The 21816-nt window shown below is 52.0% G+C and overlaps 1 protein-coding gene across 1 annotated transcript in view; it reads left to right on the top strand.

Annotated features, from left to right (window-relative positions):
* Window positions 1-21816, top strand: part of GLIS1 (GLIS family zinc finger 1) — a 234812-nt gene that overhangs the window by 139119 nt on the left and 73877 nt on the right. The window contains exons 2-3 of the mRNA XM_008577259.1: window positions 2328-2505; window positions 8205-9087. Coding sequence (XP_008575481.1) covers window positions 8293-9087 — 795 coding nt within the window. The 5' untranslated portion in view covers window positions 2328-2505; window positions 8205-8292. The remainder of the gene's footprint in view (window positions 1-2327; window positions 2506-8204; window positions 9088-21816) is intronic.

Below are 21816 nucleotides of genomic sequence, written 5' to 3'. Positions count from 1 at the left end.
TGGTTTTTATTGTTCCCCCCCCTTTTAACCCCCCGGGCCTTGGGGACGGCCCCTTTTTTCCCCCAACCTTTTTTTTTTTTTTTTTTTTTTTTTTTTTGTCCTTTTCCGTGTCCGGCAACGGATCGCAACCCTCAGTGTTGCCCCCGCACCGGACCGGGGACCGGCAACGGGATTGCAACCCTCGGTGCTGCTCCCGCGCCTCGCTCAGCCAGTGAGCGGGAACCGGTTCGTATGTGGGATCCGAACCCTCGGGCGGGAGCGCCACCGCGCTTCCCAAGCAGCGCACTATCCAGTGCGCCACTGGGCCGGCCCCCAAACCTTGACTTTTTTTCATCTGGAAAATGGCTGTACTGAGCCTGCCTTACAGGGATGGACACTTGAGGGGCTTGGTGAGAAAGGGCTTAATAGATGTTTCCCAGGGCTCACCTTCCTTTGCTGCACACATCCCCCTAAGCGAAGGAGGGGAGAAGTAACCCAGAGGCCCCCAAAGGGCCTGGTGGGTCCTTGAAGGAAGCTCAGAACTGCTCCACGCCCCCCCCTTCCCCCCGCAAAGATTCTGGGAGAAAGACCCTGGTGAAACAGCCCTATGTGATGATTAAGCTCTCTGTGTTCCAAATGCTATTAATGGTCATAAAATTATCCACAGTTTTCTGAGGCCCATTCCCAGGGTTTGCCTCAATGGGACCATAAAATCTCATGCAGAAACGATTTGGAAAAGGTGAAGACGGCCAAGCAGAGATGGAGTTAAATGAGCAGCAGCCTGCTCTCGTTAGCTCATGCCCTTTACATTTGTTACCAGGGATTTCTTTTTAATTAAAAAACAACCAAGTTATTAAAAAATAAGCTTGTAAGGGACTGGCCAAGCAGTAGCTGAGGCCAGCGGGAACAAGTGACTCTGGCAGCAGAATGGGCCCGGGGCTCAGGCGGGAAAAGTGGCATGGAGCAGAGGTTCACCACCCAAGCCCTCTCAGCAGGCTCTCGCCTGAGTCTGGGAACCTGGAGCTTGTCTGAGCCCCTCACTTGCTCTAGGACCTTGGGAACATTGCATTCTCATCTGCAAACTGTAAAGTGCTTAGCAGGTGAATGCCTGGTGCCTGCCAGAGCCATGGGTACTCGGTGAGCTAGCACTGAGTGGCTGCAGCACAGGGATCATCATGTGCTGAAGGATCTACCTTGAGGGTCGACTAGAATTAGGGTTGGGGGAGGTGGGTCCTTGGGGTGGGCTGTCTAAAAGGCTCTTCTTACCTGGACAATACGTGGGCCTATTAATGTTTTATTACATCTGTAAGGCACTTTATACTTTTCAAAGTGCTTTTTCACAGTGAGAACATTTTTCATTCCTGGTGCACCTGCTAGGTTCCAGCACTGTGCTAAGCACTTGGCATCTCTGCACTCAAAACCTCACCGCATCTCTGGAGAACCGGTGTGACTGTCTCCATTTTACACAGGGAAAACAGGGCCAGCCACGTGTAGGGACTTGTCCTAGTTATGGAGTTGGTTTGGGGCAGAGTAGGGGCTCACACCAAGGTTTGTCGGGCCCCAGATCCCATGCCCTTTTCTTATTAGCATCACCATGTAAAGTGCCAGGGCAGAAAGCCTAAGAAGATAGTTTCCAAATTTTCCTCATCTGTAGATGAGAAAACTGAGGCCCAGAGAGGAGGAGTAGCTTTTAATAACCAAGCCGAATGTTTTTGTTACACTTTATGTAGTTTTTCAAGGGCTTTCACATCTACTGCCTCAATTAATCTTCCTAAAAACCCAGCAGCTGGGCAAGGCAGGGCTGTGAAAGAACCGTGGCGGGTGCAGAGGTGTAAATAACTGTACACTGTATCTCTGTGGTGTAACGTCATTTGGAGAACACCTAGACTGAGCTTTGGGGCTGCACCATTCTCCACAGCTTGGGGGCAGCAGCTCGGCATCCACCCATCCTGCAAGCATTCCTGCACCTTGCCCAGTGAGTGCAGTGTGGTTCACAGGAGGATCACAGGCAGTAAGTTCTGAGAGACCAGCAGTTTGTCTTGTTCATCAGTATTTCCTGCACCTAGAATAGTGTCTGGTACATGGTACCCAGTGTCTGTGTAATGGTCATATAGCCACTGGAGCCTGTGCATTCACACCTGAGAATTGAGGACTTTATTTCTGATTCTGCTGGGTGATTATGGGAAATAAAGGAGGTACCCCGGGGCCTCCAAAATAGCAGGGTGCAGTTGGTGTTGGCTTGGGGGGCTCTGTGCCACACTGTACCCCGGTGACTGCCGCCCTCCCGCCCCCCTCTGCAGGCCATCCCACTCACTTTGTCTCCTCTCTCCCTTTCTTTCTCTGCCTAGTGAATGGGAGCTACGGCCACTGCACCCCAGCCTCAGAGAAGAGCCTGCTGGACCTGGACCTTGCCGAGGGCCCCAGCTCCACCTACTGCCAGGGCCTGTTTCTCCCTGTGGGAACCCCACCACCCCGAGGTCACCCCCCAGCCTGTGAGAGGCTGCTGCATTTCCCCCACCGAAACAGGTATTTTGCCCATTATCCCCCATCAGCCGCTTGCTATGGACACTCCCAGAGGTCAAGGATCAAGGGCCTCAGGACCTTACTTAGTCTGCATGGGCAAACTGAGACTCCAGAGGGCTTGGTAGCATAAAGAATGCTGCCTGGCCTCGACTCTGCACCTCTGCTTTGCCAAGGCCTTCTGAGAGACATAAAGATGGTTTTATTGAGGTGCATTTCCCTGTTGCCCAAACCAAGGTGGCTTTTCACAGAAAATCAGTCATTTCAGAAGAGGAAGATTCAGAGGTAGGTTGGGGAAAGAAACCCCAGTTCAGAGTTCAGTGTCAAAACCTGAACTGCTCAGGAGCAGAGGGTGAGTCTTGCTCTGGCACCACCACATGCCCCAGGAAGCCATCGCCCCACAGAACCCTGCCAGGTAACCATGCATTCGGTGCTTGCGCATTTCCAGTGATGTCCACTTCTGAACAGGTGTTTCATCAGATGCTTATTGGGCTAAACTCCTGGGCTCCCACCTGTGGCTTGGCAACTTTGGCTTGCTAACAGTGAGGTCAATCACAGACAGGCTTCTTGAATATCCGCCTAGCCCCAGGGACCTCCCCTGTTGCCAGGGCTGCTGGGCTGAGGCCTTCTTCACAGACCAGAGGGTCTAAAAACCAGCCTGGGTGTTGGTTCACAGTTCATTCCATCACCAGCCATTTGCTGAGTGCCTACCATGTGACAGGTGCTGGGGGTACAGTGGTGAAGGAAGCAGAGATCTCTCTGATGGAACTCATGTTCTAGTGGCAGCTCCACATGGGAGATGTTACTGAACAGAAGGATGTGTATTCTTCCCATGCGAAATCAGTTTTCTTTGAGAATTTAGATTCCCTGTGGTTTTCTTTGATATGAGTGAGACTTCTCATTTATTAGTTTCTTAGTTTTCTTAGGCTGCCCTAACAAATACCATAGTCTGGGTGGCTCAAACAACAGAAATTTATTTTCTCACAGTCCTGGAGGCTAGAAGTCCAAGTTCCAGGTGCTGGCAGGTTTGGTTTCGTGTGCTTTGATGTCACATGTTCTCGTCTTATTTTGGGGGTAGGGTAGGGGGCAGCTGGCTGGTATGGGGCTCATCTCCTTTTATAAGGACACCAGTCCTATTGGATTAAGGCCTCACCCTTATGACTTCATTTAGCTTGAATTATTTCTTTCAAGGCTCTGTCTCCAAACAGTCCATTGGGGGTTAAGGCTGCAACGTAAGGATTTTTGTGGTGCACAGTTCAGTTCATGACAAGAAGCAAGCATCTTTCAGACTTTGAGCTGTGTGTTGTATAGGGTCAGTCAAATGCATTTGCCTCCTTGATTATTCACTGAGGCTCCCCAGCAGTGTCCAGCTTCTCCAGAAGTTCATTCTTCTTCAGGGTAGAAGCATGCTAACCTGGGAAAAGTTAAGGAAGGGGATTTTGTTTTTGCTAGAAACTATCAGAAATATTTGTCATTTTGGCGATTTAGGGCACAAGAGAGTCTGTTTCCAGAATTCTATGCTGGCACAACCTAAGTTGCTTCTACTCCTGCTATCAAAGTGGTTGAATTTGAGCTGGCACTTTTAGACTCCTTCATTTTCCTAAAGGAAAAGAGAACCCCAGCCCCTTTCTGCACCCAGTCTGAATCCTGTCACCCCCACCCTCCGGCCCCCATGGATTACCTTGTGTTTGGGACCCCTCCTCTCCATTCTTGCTCCTGCTTCCTCCAGATCTCAGGCCCCTATCTAGTGCCTGGGTTGCCGCATCGGTGCCTCCGCAGCCTCTTGCCTGCAGCCAAATGTCCTCATCCTAATTGCTGCGCGTCTACTGCATGTGCACCTTCTCTCACTCACTTCGCCCGTCCCAGGAGGCCCAGTCCTATGCTAATGAACAACAGTCATGCAGTGCTTACTGTGGGCCACATGCTGGGCCATGCATTTTTCATGCATTAACTTTCTTTCTTTTTTTTTTCTTTTCCTTTTTGTCTTTTTTACTGACCGGTAATGGGATCGCAACCCTCGGTGTTGCGCCTGCACCACGCTCAGCCAGTGAGCGGGAACCGGTCTCCACATGGGATCCGAACCCTCGGTGGGAGCGCTGCCGCACTCCCAAGTGGCGCACTCTCCAGTGCGCCACCGGGCCAGCCCAACTTTCTTGACCCACAATACCATGGGGTGGGGAAACTGAGGCCAGAGAGGCTGTGTAACTGGCCTGAGGCCATCCAGCAAGTGATGAGGAGATTTAAGTAACTTCAGTGATATCTTGATTGTGTCATTTCTGTACTTCAAGTGTCTACCCACCACTGCCATGGTTAGTAGAATGTACTGTTAAGGGCATTTAGAGTCCTAGCTTCATTGCTGTCTCCCTGAGTGACTTTTGGCAAGACTTTGAGCCTTTTCTGGGCCTCATTTCCTCACCTGTAAAATGAGGATAGAAATGCAGAGTAAGCCAGCCCCCAACAGGGTCAGGAGGCCCCATGATTCAGCCCCCGGCTGCCCACCGCTGGGCCTCCCTGCGCCTCACCAGCCTCCTGGCTTCGCTCTGAATGGGCCGCACACATTCACATCTTCATGCCTCAGCTTTCAGAGCCCCCCTTGCTCTCTTCTTTGTGGAAAAGGAGCTTCTCAAGGGCAGGGTCCTAGTTTCTGACACATCTCGTGCCCTCAGCATCATGCAGCAGAGAGTGAAAAGCCTACTGAGTGAAATGGCTGACCCTTAGCCTGGGCTGCAGCCCCTGAGCTGAGGTCTGAGACCACTCTCCTCTCTCCTTGAATGTCTGCTGGAGAAACACTGATTATCCCAATTTCCGCAGCTCCTTTCTGGGGTCTAGGATGATGGACAAAAGAATATCTGATCCTTTATATTTAGAACGTTGAAGCCATAAGGAAACATAAGGTCATCAAATTAAATCACTTTACAGATGAGGAAGCTCGGGCACCAGCAATAGTGTGTTGCGGGAAAATCCTAGGCTTCTGATTCCAGCAGATCCAGGTTCAAGTTCCTGCTCTATCACTGACTGCCTCTGTGGGCCTGGGCAAGCTGCTTCAAGTTTTCATAAGCGTAAAACAGATGGTAGTATCTCCCTTGAAGAATTTGGTCATGCATTCAACAGATCCTTACTGCTTACATCATTCTGCCATGTTAAGATTGCAGGAGGTGGTCCTGGGGAAGGTGCCCGGCACGTCGCCTGCTCAGTAGTTGTTCACGGCATCTAGGCACCCAGGCTCACAATTGCTCAGGAAGTGATGGGAACTGCCTGCGGTGCGCCGGGCTCAGCACCAGGCCTACCTGTCAGGCCTCGCAGGGACAGTGAGGGCTGGCATTGAGGGCCGTTACATGCCAAGCCTGAGGCCCCCTTTCCACCTGGTGTGATTCAGTTTTCAGGTAACTGAGTCACAGAACGCTGCAGCTGTTCTTTCCTCTTTGTGTTGGTTGATTTAACCTGATTTTGTTTTCAAAGGGATTGCTCCAAACAGATGCTTACCTGGCTGCCCTTTTCTGTCCATGTCCAGCCCTGCCAGGCCCAAGGTTTGTGACCCCTGAAGAAGCAGCTATGCCTCTTTTTTTTAAGGTGCATGAAGTGACAACTTTTATATCAGTGTTTTAAGATACTCAGGGCTTCCTGCTGGCAGTTGTGCGTCCTGTGTCCCCAGCCCTGGGCCAGGAAGATGTGTGTTTCCTGTCTTCCTCGGAATCGAAGCTCCTTCTCATTCCACCCAGTGGCCATGCTCCGAACAGCAGAGTTCTTGGGAGGGAATAGAGGTTGCTGGTGAGCAAGGTGGAGGGTTGCTCAGTGTAGTTGAGAAACACACAGAAAGCCCTTCCCCACACTTTTATTCAGGAAGAGCCCCAGGTCAGTCCTACACAGGAAAAGACACGCACTCCCAGGAGAAGGGGAGCAGGGGTTCCGGTGCAGGCCCTGTCACTGGGTTGCTGCTGCGAGATAGTGGGCAGGCCCTGAGCCCTTGGCTCCTTTCCCCGTCTGGGTAATGATGGGGTGGAGACCCTGCTCTCTGAGGGCCTCTGGGCTCTGACTTTTCTTCTCCCTCTGTGGTCGGAGCTGGGATGCTGCAGCTGCTGGGAGCCAGAGAGGGAGGGGCTGGGGCTGCAAGTCCATCTGGGGGAACAGGGGGACAGGCGCTGACCCCCCAGCTCTGGCTGCACAGAGCCCCAGGACAACCGTGGCATAACAGCACCATTTGCCTGGCATCTCCTTCCTGCTTGATCCTGGCAGCCACTCTCTGAGGCAGAGAGGTTTAGTTCTCATTTCACAGGTGAGGAAACTGAGGCTTAGATGGGGTGAGGTCGCATGGGGTGTCCTAGCCAGACACCGGGCACATGACCAGGCCTCCTGTCCTACCCAGCCAGCCAGTGGGAGCTTCTCTGACTCTTGGCCCAGTGTCACCTTCCTGGCCTCTCCCTTTTTCAGAGTCCTCTGTCGGCAGGCAGGCCCTGGTGTCTCTGTCTGTATCTTACCTGGTCCCCCACTGAGGTTGGTGAGCACTTCAGTGTGGGAACCACCTGTCTCCCTTAAGCCTGGCCTCTTGTGCAGTGGGCGGAGGGAATGTCCCTCATTTGGGAGAGGCTGTCTCTAGGAACCTTTGTACCACCTACGTGGTGAAGACAGCTGCCATGGCAATCCCTACCCTTGCCTGTCCATGCCATCCTCACTGTCATGAGGAGTCTGATGTCACGGATGAGAAGAGAGGCCCAGAGTGGCAAAGTTACCTGGCCAAGTTTGCACAGCTGGGACATGGCTGAGCCCAGCCTCAAACCTGGCCTGTCCCATAGCTTTCCTCAAAATGGCAGTTTCATGCGATCATGATGTATGGACCTAAAATTCTGGGACACCCCCTGAGAAATCTCTCTTCAGATGATACTCACCATGACTACTTCAAATTCCCTACCCATTGATGTTATGGAAAAGACAGGTTGCTTGGGGCAAAACTTCATACAATCAACATTTTTATTTTTTTTATTATTTATTTATTTATTTATTTATTGTCTTTTGTCTTTTTTCTGTGTCCGGCAATGGATCGCAACCCTCAGTGTTGCCCCCGTACCGGACCGGGGACCGGCAACAGGATTGCAACCCTCGGTGTTGCTCCCGTGCCTCGCTCAGCCAGTGAGCAGGAACCGGTCTGCATGTGGGATCCGAACCCTCGGACGGGAGCGCCAGCCGCGCTTCCCAAGCGGCGCACTATCCAGTGCGCCACCGGGCCGGCCCTAACATTTTTAGAAGTTAAGAAAGATTGCAAAAATTAAGAAAGATTTAAGGGACATGTAAATGGAATTTAAAACACACTGGACTTGGTTCTTCCTCAAAATGCCAGCCTTAGTCGTTTTCCTACAGAAATCACTAGGTGGCCATGGGGAGGGGTCAGGGAGGATCCAAGGAGAGCCTCGGAGGCAGGGTGGATGGTATCTAGGGTGGGGGCTGGGCTAGGTTTTGGTAAAAGGATGGGATGGTCCTTCGTCCTGGGGTTCTCCCCTCACGTTCTTCTGTGCAGACCCCCTGCTTCTCCTGACTGTCTCTCAGCCCCGTCCTCTTCCTCTCTCCCCTTCTCCTCCACACTCTTCCTTGCTCTCCAGACAGTCAGTCTCCAGTCTCTCTCTGCATTTCACTCTCAGCCTCCCTCTCCTGCCCGAGTGTCCCCATTGTGCATTGTGCGCCCTCTCATGACCTCTCTGGCCTCTGTCTTCCAGGTCACCCAGACCCCAGGCTGCGTACGTGAATGGCAGCCTCACAACCACACAACACATCAAGCAGGAGTCCCTGCCTGACTTCCAGGCCATGGCAGAAGCCCGCACACCTTTGTCTGCCCACTGCCGGGCCCCACCAGCCACCGGCCTGCACACAGAACTGGACCTCCCAGGCCAAGGCCTTGCCAACCCTGCACCTTCCTGCTACCTTCTGGGCAGCGAACCCAGCCCTGGCCTGGGCCCCCAGCCTGAGGCCCACCTCCCTGAGGGTGGCCTGAAGCACTGCTGCCTCTTGGGCCTGCCCCCCACCTCTTCCACCTCCTCTTCACCCTGTGCCACCTCCGATGTCACCCCTGCCATCCGCTCTTCCCAGATGGCTCTGGTCACCTGTGTAAATGGACTCCGGAGCCCTCCTCTGCCGTTAGATCTGGGGGGGCCTCCCAAGCGGGCCGGGCCTGGACTGGCATCCACTGAGAGCCATGAGGGCAGTTTGCAATTTGAAGCCTGCAGGAAGGCGGGCTTCCTAAAGCAGGAGCCTGCAGATGAGTTCTCAGAGTTCTTTGGACCTCACCAGCAAGGCCTGCCGCCCCCCTACCCCCTGCCTCAGTTGCCACCTGGCCCAGGCCTCGGAGGCTTGGGGCTGGGGCTAGTGGGTAGGGTGGTGGCCGGCCGGCAGGCGTGCCGCTGGGTGGACTGCTGTGCGGCCTATGAGCAGCAGGAGGAGCTGGTGCGGCACATTGAGAAGAGCCACATCGACCAGCGCAAAGGTGAGGACTTCACCTGCTTCTGGGCCGGCTGCATGCGCCGCTACAAGCCCTTCAACGCCCGCTACAAGCTGCTCATCCACATGAGGGTGCACTCAGGCGAGAAGCCCAACAAGTGCATGGTGAGTTTCCACAGCTGCCGGCCTCACCTGGCCCGACTGGCAGACCTGTACCCACCTCACTGCCCTGGGAGAGGCCACCTGGGACTCCTTTCCTAGGGGAGGCTGAGATCCCTGTGGTTGAGGAGGGCATGATCAATGCTGGGGATGTGGCCACTGGTCAAGGCAGGCAGTGCCCCATCACTGGGAACCTTGGCATAGTGGCCCCTTGTACTCACCAGACCCCCTGTTCCCATCCTTAAGGTGTTAGGTGTGCCTGAGCAGGCTGCATGGCTTGGTGCTGCATGCAGATGTGCTCTGGGGTTGACAGGCTTGGCCAACCGTCTCTTATATCACATGCTCCATGTCCCACCTACTGGTGGCCAAAGGAGGCTTGGAAAACACACTCCTTTCCAGCACTCGGCCTCCCCAGCCAGGTTCATAGGGCCTTGTGAAGCTTCCTGCAGCTTGTGCTTCTGCCAGTGAGCATTGGGCCCTCACAGGCATCAGGCTGGAGATCCGTGGGTTCCCAGGGCAGGCTTTGAGGTAAGACCAAGGGTTAGTAACTAAGGCCCTGTACAGCACCAGCAGTGCTCTGTCTGGGCTTGAGACGAAGGTGTACAGGGGGAGAGAGGTGCACAAGCACGCATATATACACAAGCACAGGCACACACGCATATGGCTGGGAGTGGAGGGCTGGTCTCAGGGTGTTTGCACAATGAGAAACGTGAGCCACCAAGGCCACAGCTCAGTCTTCCCAGCTATTGGGGCAGCAGCGTGTCTGGTCTGCAGTAGCCAGGGTCCAAGCCAAGGTCAAGTTCTTCCACACTCATGCTGTCACTGTCACTGGGCCCCACCTCATGGAGCGTTCAGTCTGGGAAGGGGCTCAGTGTCTCTGCTCAGAGCTCAGGGGGACATTTGTAGGGGCCAGGAAGGAGCAGAAGCATTGGCAATCATCAGCATAAACTCCATCCTCCTGGGGCAACGTGTTTGCTCTAGAGCCCCATCTGCCTGTGGACTGTGAGGTGGGCATTGTCTGGGTCAGCTTCTTCAACTTCAGGGAGGCTGGGTCTTGAAGCACAAGAAGGGATTCATTCTGTAGACAAATGAGCAGCATTGAGCTGCCTGTGCTGAGGCAAGGCAAGAGGAGGGAACCTGGGGTTGGCATCCTGGTGTATGGACAGGGTGGTGGGAAGAGGCTGTATTGAGCAGGCTGAACATTTGACTTGATCATGTGCGTTTGAGCTGAGAGTATGCTGGAGGGAGGGCTGGTGGCTGGGCCAGTCTTTGGGGTTCCCCAGTTTGGGGTCTTGTGGAACATGCCCTGCCTGGAAAGAGATGACCAGCAGAGAGAGCCCACAGTCCAGGCCAGGGCTACTGGAAGACAGATAGGCCTCTGTCTCTCCCTGAGACCCTGGAACTGGCAGTTGCTGAACCTCAGTTCTCCTTAACATCTTCTCTCCTGTTGGTGAGCCCACTGGTGTCTGTGGGGGCCTAGGTGGAGGCTACTCCAACCTGAATGAACCCCGACATGGTGTGGTCAGTAGCCTTCTCACAGTGGGGCCTCCGTATGGAATGCTGGCATCCAGGAGTATCCATATTGGACATTGGGGACCTTAGAGATGATCTAGGCCTTCTCTGCCCACTTTCCAGCTTAAATGGAAGCCCAGCAAGGGGGTCAGAGGGGCCTGGGTTACTCTGTGCAGTCCCATGATCTCTCTCTCCCAGGCCAGCCTGCCAGGTTCTCATTTGATTCTGCAAACTCCGCAGAACACAGGCTTATAGCTGGTTCATGCCTGGCCGCAGGGACCCAGACCTGGACCTGCCACAATCCTTGCCCTGGGGACGTTTGTGCTCGGGGATGGGTGGGAGATCAGTGACAGGTCCTGGGATGGAGTTTGCATAGGCCTGGGAAGGGGTGGCTCAGAAAGCTTCATGGAGGAGGTGATGTCTGAGCCATGTCTACATTCACCATGCTTGCGTTTAGTCTTTACGAGAGTACTGTAAAACTGAGGGTTTTTATAGGTAAAGAACAGAGGCTCGGCTGAGTCCAGCTGGTCTTCCTCTTGCTCCTGTGAGAGCACTTGGTCTTGCCTCTTCAGGGGTGTAAGGTGATGGTGATGATAATACCAGCAGACAGCTTCTGAGCACTGACTGTGCGCAGGTGCTGTTCTAAGTGGCAACTCCACGTGGTCGTCACCACAACCCTGTAGGGTAGATACTGCTACCCTCCATTTACAGATGAGGAAACTGAGGCTCAGAGAGGTTGTATAATTTGCCCTGGATCATACAGCTAGATAGGGACAAACAATAAAAACAGCAACAATAACAGGCTAAGAATCTAACAATAATAGTAACAGTAATAAAAATAACTTGTCTGAGTTTACACAGCTAGTAACCTCTGGAGTGGATTTTGGACCTACATCTTTGTAAACTGTGATGCTCTTGTTTGTGTAGACCTTCTGTGAGAGCTATTATTCCCTGAGGACTTAGGGCCAGCCCTGCTGGGTGCATCCGTCTCCTCAGCTTTCCAGAGCAGAGGCCTTCTCAGCGCCTCCTCTGAGCCCATCCTGTTCCTCCCATGGGGTGGGAGTGCTCCCTGCTGCGATGCTGGCACAGTAGGTAACCCAGGGGAAGGGGCGGGCCCCAGCCTGCACCCAGATAAATAAAATCTCCCTTCCCTGTAAAATTATTAATTTCTCATGACAGGCCTCTGCTACCAGGCGCTGTAATAGACAAAGGAATTTTGGACTCCGAGCCTCTGGAGAACAGGAAATAGATGAGACATTTTGATTGAAGAGTAAATGGCCCACTAAAATAGCAGTTAATCCTTTTATTATCTTTCCAGCAGCCGTTTCCACAGTTCTTTCATGAGGTAAGCCTCCCCCCACCCCATCCAACTGTAACACTCCCATCCTTGCAGCTGGTTTAAATTTAGCTTGTGGAGCCTCTGCCCCGGCACTAGGCAGGCTTCTGTGTGCCAAGAGGAGCCCAGCTCCCCTCTGCCTGGGCACCTTAAGCTAGGTCTGGGACCGGGGCTTGCTGGGCCCCATGGGGTAAACTGCACCATCGGCCCCCCACCCTGCCCTCTGCACGGCCCATCCATGCCGTCCAGAGGAAGCTCCCTAATCTCTTTGCAATATCCTGTTATGTTTCTTATGTTACCCGAGTTGTCTTAGCCTTATTAAATGTGGGGCTTCATCTGCGTTACGATAGCAAGGTTATGTCCAATCCAAATACTGATGAGACGCCTCAAAGACATTAACTTTGAAAAGATTAATTTCATGCCTTCTTAGGTTGGTTCTCCCAGACGGTTGGGATTCTGATTGTCTGAGATAGCAGAAATTAGCAGACTATAGTTTGCTTTGCTCCACATCCAGAAAAAGAGAGGCGGAGTAGAAAAGGAAGGCGTCGCGAAACAGTGCTTTTTCCAGCCTTGGATCTTATAAAATCACAATGGTAATGAAAAAATCTCTCACCTTTGTGAAGAGTTTTACCAAAGCTATAAGCACAGCTACACGACTACGCCAGTTGTCGAGTAAGGCAATTCATAACTAAAGCCAAAATGTTTTGTTATTTTAGTTATACTAAGTTTCCATTTGTATTGTCAGGGCTAGGGCTCAGAACCTTCAAATCTATTGTAGAGACTGGGTCACCAGACCCCTCACACACAGGTCCACTCTAGGTAATTGGAAAAGATCCCGGGAGTCATTGGTAGACAACACGAACTCAGTCCTCAGCAATGGCAGCAGCAGCTTACAGGTCCGGCGGTGGCAGCGGCCTCACGGAGGGTCCCAGGGGGCCTGGCAGCAACAGCCTCCAGCAGCAGTAGCAGCGCCCCCCCCCAGGGGTGGAGGGGAGCACTGTGAATTAGAGCCACTCATCCTTTACACTTAAGTCCATAACCCAGTACACCTGGGTGCACATGCGTAATTTACATCAGACAATAACTAAGGAACACCTGGGCGCATGTGCATATTTACATCAGATCCTTGGCAAGATTCTGAACCTCTGAGGGGCTCTGACCATTATCCTTCACTTTCCCAACAACATCATGGAAGGTGTGGGCAGAGGTGAAAAGCCAGGTCTGGAGTCCCATGGATCTGGGTCCCAGCCTGGTTCTGCCACTTGCCTGCTATGTGATTTCAGGCAGGTGACTTACCCTTTCTGAACCATAGCATATTCAGTTGTAAAATGGGGCAGTAATAGCACTTGCCTTTTAGGGTAGTTGTTTTTAGGGTTAAAAGAGATGACATAAGAGAGGTGCTTGGTTAACTCTTCCTTTCCCTATCATATTGGTCATTCGCATTGATCATCTCAGGAGATTTGTACAGTAGCCTTAGGAGTTAGGACTGGATCGTTTATGGCTATTTCACAGATGAAGAAAATAGGGCTCAAAAGAGCCAGCTGGATTTGGGTCCCTGAATCCTCTGCTGCTGGTGAGGTGGACAGGGCAGTCAGGCACAGGTGCTCTTGCAGGGGTAGTCACTAGCACTGCTGTCTGGTGTCTGCAGGGAATCCCTGATTCTTTGCATCGTGTTTGTTTGCAGTCACTTGAAGATCTCCTGCTCTGAGCCGGTGTCTGTACCAGGCACATGGACCCATGGGCCCATGGCCCAGGGAGGATGCTGTAGTGCAGGTCCTCCCAATCCTGATGAGCAGCTGGAGTCTCAGGCCACATCTGTAGCCTGCCCAGGTTCCTTTGGCAGCCACTGGTCTTCATTTCTGATGCCCTCTTCATTATTTGCCAGTCTGTCCTAGGTGCCCTTGAACCCAGGATCTGGGAAATACATCTGGTCCAAAGCTGAACATTTCTCATTGGCCTTAACTAGCCAAGGGACTCAGAACACTGGCCACCTGGCTGAACACCCTGTGAGGGCCTTGCCCCCCCCCACCTGGCCCTGACTTACTCTCCATAATCTTGGGGCTTCTGGTTTTCCCTTTTCGCCTTGCCCCAACCCTCAACCCTCTACCTCTGCATGCTGGGAGGGGTGGGGGAGGTAAAGGGAGTTGCTGTTTACTGAGATGCAGAGATACTTTTATCCTGGCTTAGTGCTAGCCATTCCCCATTCCATCTTTAGAAAAAAAGTAGTCCAAACTGTGAGGCCACAGAGGCTAAATCACTTCCCAAGATCACATAGTCTGCCATATTGCAGGGGCTAGATAACGACCAGATGTGCTGACCTTCCTAGCCAAGCTGTGAGTTAGAGTCTGAAAGAGGCCTGATTGGGGGTCTACAGTTGTATCTCATGGAATGTCCTGAGGGAGAAGAGAATCAATGCATTCTGAGTCATACTATGCCCAGCCATTAATTACCATGCCCATTTTACAGAAGAAGAAGCTGCATGTTTCTGATGGTCACAGACAAACTTGCTTGCTCTGTATAACAGCTCAGCTGCCTGGACCGTTCCCTGGGCACTACCTTCCAGCCTTAAGCCTTCACCCAGCCTCTTCCTCCAGCAGAGTAAAGTCACTCGTCTGCTCTTCAAATCTCTATGGGTGGAGTCACTGGGTACACTCCCCCTCCTCACCCCATGTCCCGAGACCAGTCCTGTGGGTTTGGGTAAATGTCAAGGCCAGCAGACACCCTGGCTCATCTCAACAGCCAAGGCTCATCCCGGGGAATTATCCAGGAGCAGGCAGGTCTGCTGGCCTATCCCCATCATGTACAGACAGACTTGCACAAAGTGGACAGGGGCCCAGGACTGCAGCACAAACAGGCATCAGTGGGCAGGGAAAGTTTCCTGAAGGGGCTGGTAACTGAAAGTTGAGGGGGGGGTTGACTGTGGGAAAGTGGCTCTCAAACTAGGAAAGAATCCTGTCCCTGAAACACTTGCTTCAGCCAAGGGGCAAGCTCCACTATGTGCCAGGTCTCGTGCTGGGAGCTGGCGGTCCAGAGACGAAGACAGTGTGATGTGAGACTTCTGGCGTCATGGGAAGAATGCTGCCCTTGACTCTTGCCATATTATTGCTGGACGATGGAGGGAGGGAGGCGAGCCAGGAGCGGAGGGCTTGAGGCCTGGCTGTATGACCTTGTCCAAGTCAGCCAAGCGGGATGGAAACATTATTGAAACACTTGCTGGGGGCTTTTCAATTTATATAGGGCTTCCACGTGCATGATTTCAGTCCTTAGAACATTACTGCAGACTAGAATTTTTCCTCATTTTGCAGATGGGGAAAGGGCAGTCTAGTTCAGGCCCAAGTTCGGGTCCCAAGTGCACCATGGAGTCACATTTGAACTCAGGTCTCAGTCTGACTCCAGAATCTGTGTGCTAGCCATGACCCCAAGCCACTTTCCTGGCAGAGAATCATCAGTCTGTTTGCAAATATCAAGAGAAGGCCCAGATCTGAAATTCCTTCAGCAAGCTGTCACTGAGTACCTACTCCGTGCCCCTGGCTGGATCCAAGGGTCACAGAGGGAATCAAACCCAGCCTCGCCTTGAGGAACCCTCAATAGAGTGGGGAAACTGATGGACATTTGTATGTAATTGTTTTTCCCCAGAAGTAAGCACCCCAGTCACCTGGAGATCCTGTTGCCTGCTGACTTGATGGGTCTTTTGTTCTGTCATGAGGAAAGAGCACCTCCTCAGTTTAGGAGTAAGACATTTCATCTTTAAAATAAATAAGTCACCTGAAAACAAGCTTTCTTCCTGGGGGCTGGGGTTTCTGGTCAAATCAAAAAACTACAAAATGGAACATATTTTAAAATCCTTTACCTGGTGAATCCTGCTGTAAATGAACCCAGATAGGCAAAGCTGGTCCAACCAGCTCACATCACCAAGTTCATCCTCTTTGGAAATGGGGGCCCAAGCCTCTCATTCCAAGGCGGGGAAGAGTCTGGGTAGGAAAACAGTTTTGGGCAAAGGCAGCCTGCAAGTTGGCATCCAGAAGAGCCCTCGTTAGTGATCCCTCTGGGATCATGTCAGACCTTGTCTCTACCCTCATTGTTAGATGGGGAAGCCAAAGCCCAGATAAGGGGCATCCTGGCCCATTGTCACCTAGTGAGATAACAGTAGCCCTGGGATGCCTGCTTTATTTCTCCCTGCCCTGAAGCTTCCTCTCCTCCCAGACTCCTAGAGAGTCTTTGCATTCTCCATGTTCTTTAAATCCTTTGGGCACTGACTCTTTCTGGTTCCTCTGTTTGGAATGCCTTTCCCAGCCTGGCAAACTCCTGCCTGACCTTCACAACACAGTCCAGCGTTCCCTCCTCTGCTCCCCTCTTCTCCGTGCCTCCTGCTCTCCTACCACATATTGTCCCTGTGTGTAACAGTGTTTTTTGGTATGGCTGAGTGTCTTGGGGACCCCATGTTGCTTGGTTCCTGGTCTTGGTGGTAGAGGAGCTGAGCCTGCTCTCTTGGGCAGAGGCTCTTTCTTGTAGTCATCTGGCCTGTCTGCTCCAAGGCTGTGTGAGGTTGCTTGGAGACTGTCCTCCTGAATAGTTTTCCTGTGAAATCATGATGTTGGTGTGTCCTTAAAGATTGTCATGTCCACCCCCTAATCTTGTGCTTGAAGTTTTTCTGCAAGAAAGCCTGAATTTGAAATCTGGCTTTGCTACCTATCAGCCTGTGATTGTGTGTAAGTATAAGTTGACTCCTATGAGCCTCAGTTTTCCTGTCTGTAAAATGGAGGTATTAGGAATATTGTGAGGCCTTGAGGAATACCAGACAGTGGCACACAGTAAATGTAGAGCAGATATTTCTGACTAATCTAGACAATTTGCATTAGGAAAAGAGAAAGGGGAGAGTCTACAATGAATAGTGACTGTTCGGTCATGAATGTCCCCAAAGGAGCAGAAAAGGCTGCTTTAAGTCCCAGCTCTGCTATGGACTGGCTCTGTGACCATGGATGGGTCACTTGGCTGTGCTCAGCCTCAGTTTCCTGAGCTGTGAATTGGGATAATGTCTAGTACTGAGAGGTTGCCCTCAACTGTGTTCAGTAGGGGCCCAACAGATGCTAATGCCCTTTCCTCTCTCGACCCCAAGGTTCCAGCTCCACAGACCTTGGCTTACACTGGGATGCTTTCTTTCCTCTCCTGGATTTTAAAAATCAAACCTAGGGGGCTTAATAAAGAGAGGCTTTCTGGAAGTCAGTGTCCTTCCAGTTCTCCAGCCTTGCCATCAGGTCAGAGCCCTGAGGTTCCCCTCTGTCCGTGGTGCAGAGGGGAGACTGAGGTCCCAGATGGAAATAACTTGCCTGGGGAAGGGCAGAGGAACTGGAGATAGATGGAGCTGGAGATTCATCCCAGTTCTGCTGCTGACTAGCTGTGCAGCTTTGGACAAGGCACTTCACTCCTAAGTCTTAGTTTATGTGTCTTTAAAATCAGAGTGCTCTGCAGAGGGGCATCATTGCCCCAGTTGGTGACTCTGGGCTCAACCTGAGTTCCTGACTCCCAGTCCAGTGCTCCCGCCTGGACCTCCTAGCACAGAGAGGTTACCCTCGCAGGTGTGTTCCTCCTGGTTAGGTTCTCTAATAGAACTTGTTCACCACATGCTCCCCGAATGCAGTGCCTGGCCTTTAGGCCTCTGCCTGCAGCTCTCCTGGACTCCCACCTCCACCCCTGACCCCCCATCCATCATATTTAAATCCTGAGCCAGGAGTTGGTGATCCAGGGTGGACCAAGGCTAAGTACATAGGATAACCACCGGGGTCCCCTGCTATGCCCCCCAACAAGCTGTGTGACCTCAAAACAAGTCACATGGCCTCTCTGAGTCTCAGTTCCCTGTGTGTGTAAAGGGGAGCGTGTAGTGAGAATTAAATGAGATCGCATATTTGGAGAACTTACCTTGCACCTGGAGCGTGTTAGACGCTTGAAAATAGGAGCCTGTGTTTCTTTTTTTTAAATTTAAAGTCATCAAACCCAAGTTCTCATAGAGATGAGAATTCCTGGGAGCACCAAACTTGAGGGTACAGGAATACTGGCCAAGTTTTGTGAACTTAACATTGCTTCATGGAACATGAAGAAAATTAAGGGTAAAAAGACAACCCTCTGAATTGAATTTAAAACAATAAAGAAAAAAAAAGCTTTTGAATTTAATGTAAATGGGATTTAAATGATTCTCTTATTGGAATGAGAAAGTCAGATAAAATCAACAGTGACTCTAAGAAAGTGTCCAGACTGTTTTCTGAGAGGGACATCCTGGAAGTGGTCCACTTCACGACTGAGCATTAATAGGCTCTGTCTCTGCTGGACGGCAGATGGGTTAGCTAGAGATGACTTTCTGTGTCTTGCTTGGACAGCTGCAATGACAGAGCTCAGCACCCTGTCCTCATCTGTTAAGTGGGTGGGGGGCTAGACAACCCCCAAGGTCTCCATCACCTTAGACAAACCAAGACCCAGGATGCTCAGGAGAAAGGGCAGAGCATCTATTGAGTCCTTACTTGTGCCCTCCCTCAGGAGAGAGCTTTGGGCTCATCTGTGTTCTATCCCCTCCTCCTGCGAGTCTTTCAGTACAGCTTTATTGACAGCCACACTACCTGGTTCAATGCTAGAAGCAAGGAGAACATAGGTGTCCTCTTGGGACTGGAGTGAATTACATGCACAGGGGCTGGGGCAGAAAAGCCTATTGGAATTGGGCCTTAATGGCCAGTATGAGGAACTTGGACTCTACCCTGAGGGCTGTGGAGAGAGTTCTCAACAGGAGAGTGACATGAGAGTGTTGGTAGTATGGTGGGTCCATGGGAGGGGGTGGCAGTAGCCAGATGAGGACACTGAGGCCCAGGAAGGAGATCAGTCCAAATCCAGACCCCTTCTTCTTCAGACCCATGAACAGCCCAGGTCGGATCATGCCTTCACATAATGCCTGGGCACCTTTGGGCCAGGCCAGGTCAGCCTAGTGAGCTGGGCTGGGGCACAGTCTGCATGTGGTTGGGTAATGGAGCTCAATCCCTCTGTGGAAACTGCGTCCAGCACATTTACCAGTGGGAAATGGGAAAGGCATTTCCCATAATGTGGCTTCGTAAAGTTTGCACAACTGTTCTTTGTTTTCATCCGTCCCCACAATAAATCTTCCTCCACTGCCAGGACTGGAGCCTCTGCAGTCTGTAAGTAATTAGGGCGCTGACTTGCGCAGCTCCACCTCCTAGCGATGCATTCTTCTGACGTGGGTAATGATGAAATGAGTCTATCACTGAGACTCTGTTGCTTGCAAGTGGCAATTTCTAAAAGGCTGGGAGGTGGCCCCATGTTGGAAGGAGCCTGCTCTTGCCCCTGTTTGTAACCACCCTGGCCTACCATGTGGGTGGATAAGCTCAGAGAGTGGGGGGCACTGTGGTAGTGGGCTGTGCATTTCCTGGGGATGGGACGATGGGACTGGAGGTCTCTGCAGTACTGTGCATTTCTGGGGGAAAACCCAGAGGTCTCTGCTGGGCATGGAGCAAGGAAGCACCCAGTGAGCATCTCTTCGACTAATGAACCATCTGCCAGCCCCTTTGTTTCACCAGATCTAAAAAGCATAGGGTTCTTGAGCTGAAAGTCATATTTGCACCTTCCTGGGATGCAGAGTTTTGGTGGATAGTTGCTGTGTCTGAGGAAGGCATGGGCAGGCCCCCTATTGTACAGTGAGGTCACTGAAATCCACAGAATGGAAGCTTCCTGGCCAGGTGTCACACCTGGGACTCTACTTCATGTCCCTGGCTCTCGGCCCCATGATCACTGCCCACAGTTGCCTTCCACACCCCCATTCAACCACAAGTCTGTGCTTCCCAGAATCTGCTGAACCCCGTGTTTTGGGAGTCACTTTGGCCTATGGGGTCATTTCTGACCAGGCTTAGTTGCCAGTGAACATGACAGTGATTGGAACTCAGTAGAATTTGGCCCCAGACAGAAAAATGAATTGACTGTGCTACTTCCTTAAGACCCCACCACCCACACTCCCTGCTCCCATTCCTCCTCCCTGCAGGCACCCAGGACATGAGAAGGTGGCTCACCAAGGTCACAAGCCCACCTGCCTGGGTTTGCGCTTTTGATCTTTGCAGATGTGGAAACTGAGCCCCGTAGAGAAGAATTGGCTCATTGAAGAACACAGAGCGAAGAACCGTAGCTAAGCATCCTTGCCTCCCAGCCAGTGTCCTACCCGTGAGGCACAGCCATCATCTGCTGAGCACCCACTATGTGCTGGGCTCCTTCTAGAAGGCTTGCATGCATTGCCTCCCAAATTCTGAAGACCACTGGTTCATGTCATATGCACTGGGGAGAAAATTCCAGGGCTCAGCATCTCATCTGATGCCCCTCCCAACCCCTGCCGCACCCTTTGACAGATGGAGCCCAGGGTGGGAGGTGAACTGTTGGAGGTCACACAGCAGGAGATGGCTGGCGGCATGTGCAGTCCACACGTGTCAGAATTGCCCTCCTTTCCGGCAAGGTCTGGTTCACGAAGCACTGCCCAGTGGGCTCCAGGGAGACTTGAGCCAGCGGCGGGCTTCAAACATCACACCTCCTTCCATATGATGGAAAAGCACTATGACCGATTGCTGTGTATGCTGGGCCCAGAGGAACCTGGCTTGTGGGAAGACCCACACAGGCATGCACCAGCACGAGCTCTTCGCTACTCCTGCCCACCCCTGCCTCTTCCTTTCTTCATGCATATGAAGCCTTGGGAACTCAGTTTGTCTCTGTATGATGAGGACTTTGAATGAAGTTCATAGCCCTCTTAGGTCTCATGACCGTGATTCAGTCAGTCTAGACAGAGACAGCATAAGTTGGGGGTGCAGAATACACCCCTCCCCAGCTCTGCGAACCAACTGACAGTGACTCTGGGCAAGTCACCCCACCCCTTTGGGGCCTCAGTTTTCTCATCTATAAAATGGAAGACTCGGACTCCAGGATCTCTATGATCCATCAATCTCAGATATTCAGATGTTCTCTGTGTTCCTGGTGCAGCCTCAGGGGAGGAAGGAGATGGAGGACAAGGAAAGGGCAGGTGTGGGGCCCTGGCTGAGCTCTCCCACCCTGGTTCATTCCACACTCCTCTCTCCTGCTCTGCTCTAGCCATAGTCCTGGCAGTTCCTCAAACATGCTAAGTTCATTCCCTCATCGGGCTCTTTGCATGGCTATTCTCTCTGCCCAGACTACTCTTGGCCCAGCCTGACCTCTGTTCACTCAGGCCTCTGCTCCCATGTCACCTCGTCCAGGAGACCTTCCCTGACCACCAGTCCAAAGTAGCACCTTTGGCCACTCTCTTTCTCTTATTCTGACATCATATATGTGTTTCTCTTGATCTGCTCCCTCCAGTCAAATGTAAGGTCCATGAAGTCTAGATCTTTTAAGTTTTGTTCCTTGCTGCATGTCCAATACCTCAAACAGTTCCTGGCACAACGTATGTGATCAACAGACATTTGCTAAATGAATGTTATTGAATGACAAGGGGAGAGTGGCTCAGTGGGTTAGAAGGGATGGAGTGTACTGGGAGGGGCCCAGATGGAGAGTCAGAAGTCTTGTCCTGTGAAATGCATTTTGCAAAAGCTCACAAGAGTCGTGTTGGGGATACATGATTGCAGTCCGAGAGGCATTTCTGGGTTTGAGTAGTGGGGATACACTTCCCACAGAGCCCAGCTTAGTGTGTCTGGTACACAGTAGGTGCTCAGCACTCCCGTTTCCCTCCCTCCTTTGTCTGCAATATCAGGATAAAGGAAAGGCTGTGCCTCCAGTCCACAAGCTCAGGGAATGTCAGACCCAGACAAGAGCTTAAAAACCATCCAGTGCAATCCCGTTTACAAATTTGGAAACTGAGTCCCAGAGAGGAGGTGTTCTTGTCC

This window comes from Galeopterus variegatus, unplaced genomic scaffold, assembly GCF_000696425.1.
Source record: "Galeopterus variegatus unplaced genomic scaffold, G_variegatus-3.0.2 Scaffold1472, whole genome shotgun sequence".
NCBI lineage: Eukaryota > Metazoa > Chordata > Mammalia > Dermoptera > Cynocephalidae > Galeopterus > Galeopterus variegatus.
This window is presented reverse-complemented; position numbering and strand designations above follow the sequence as displayed.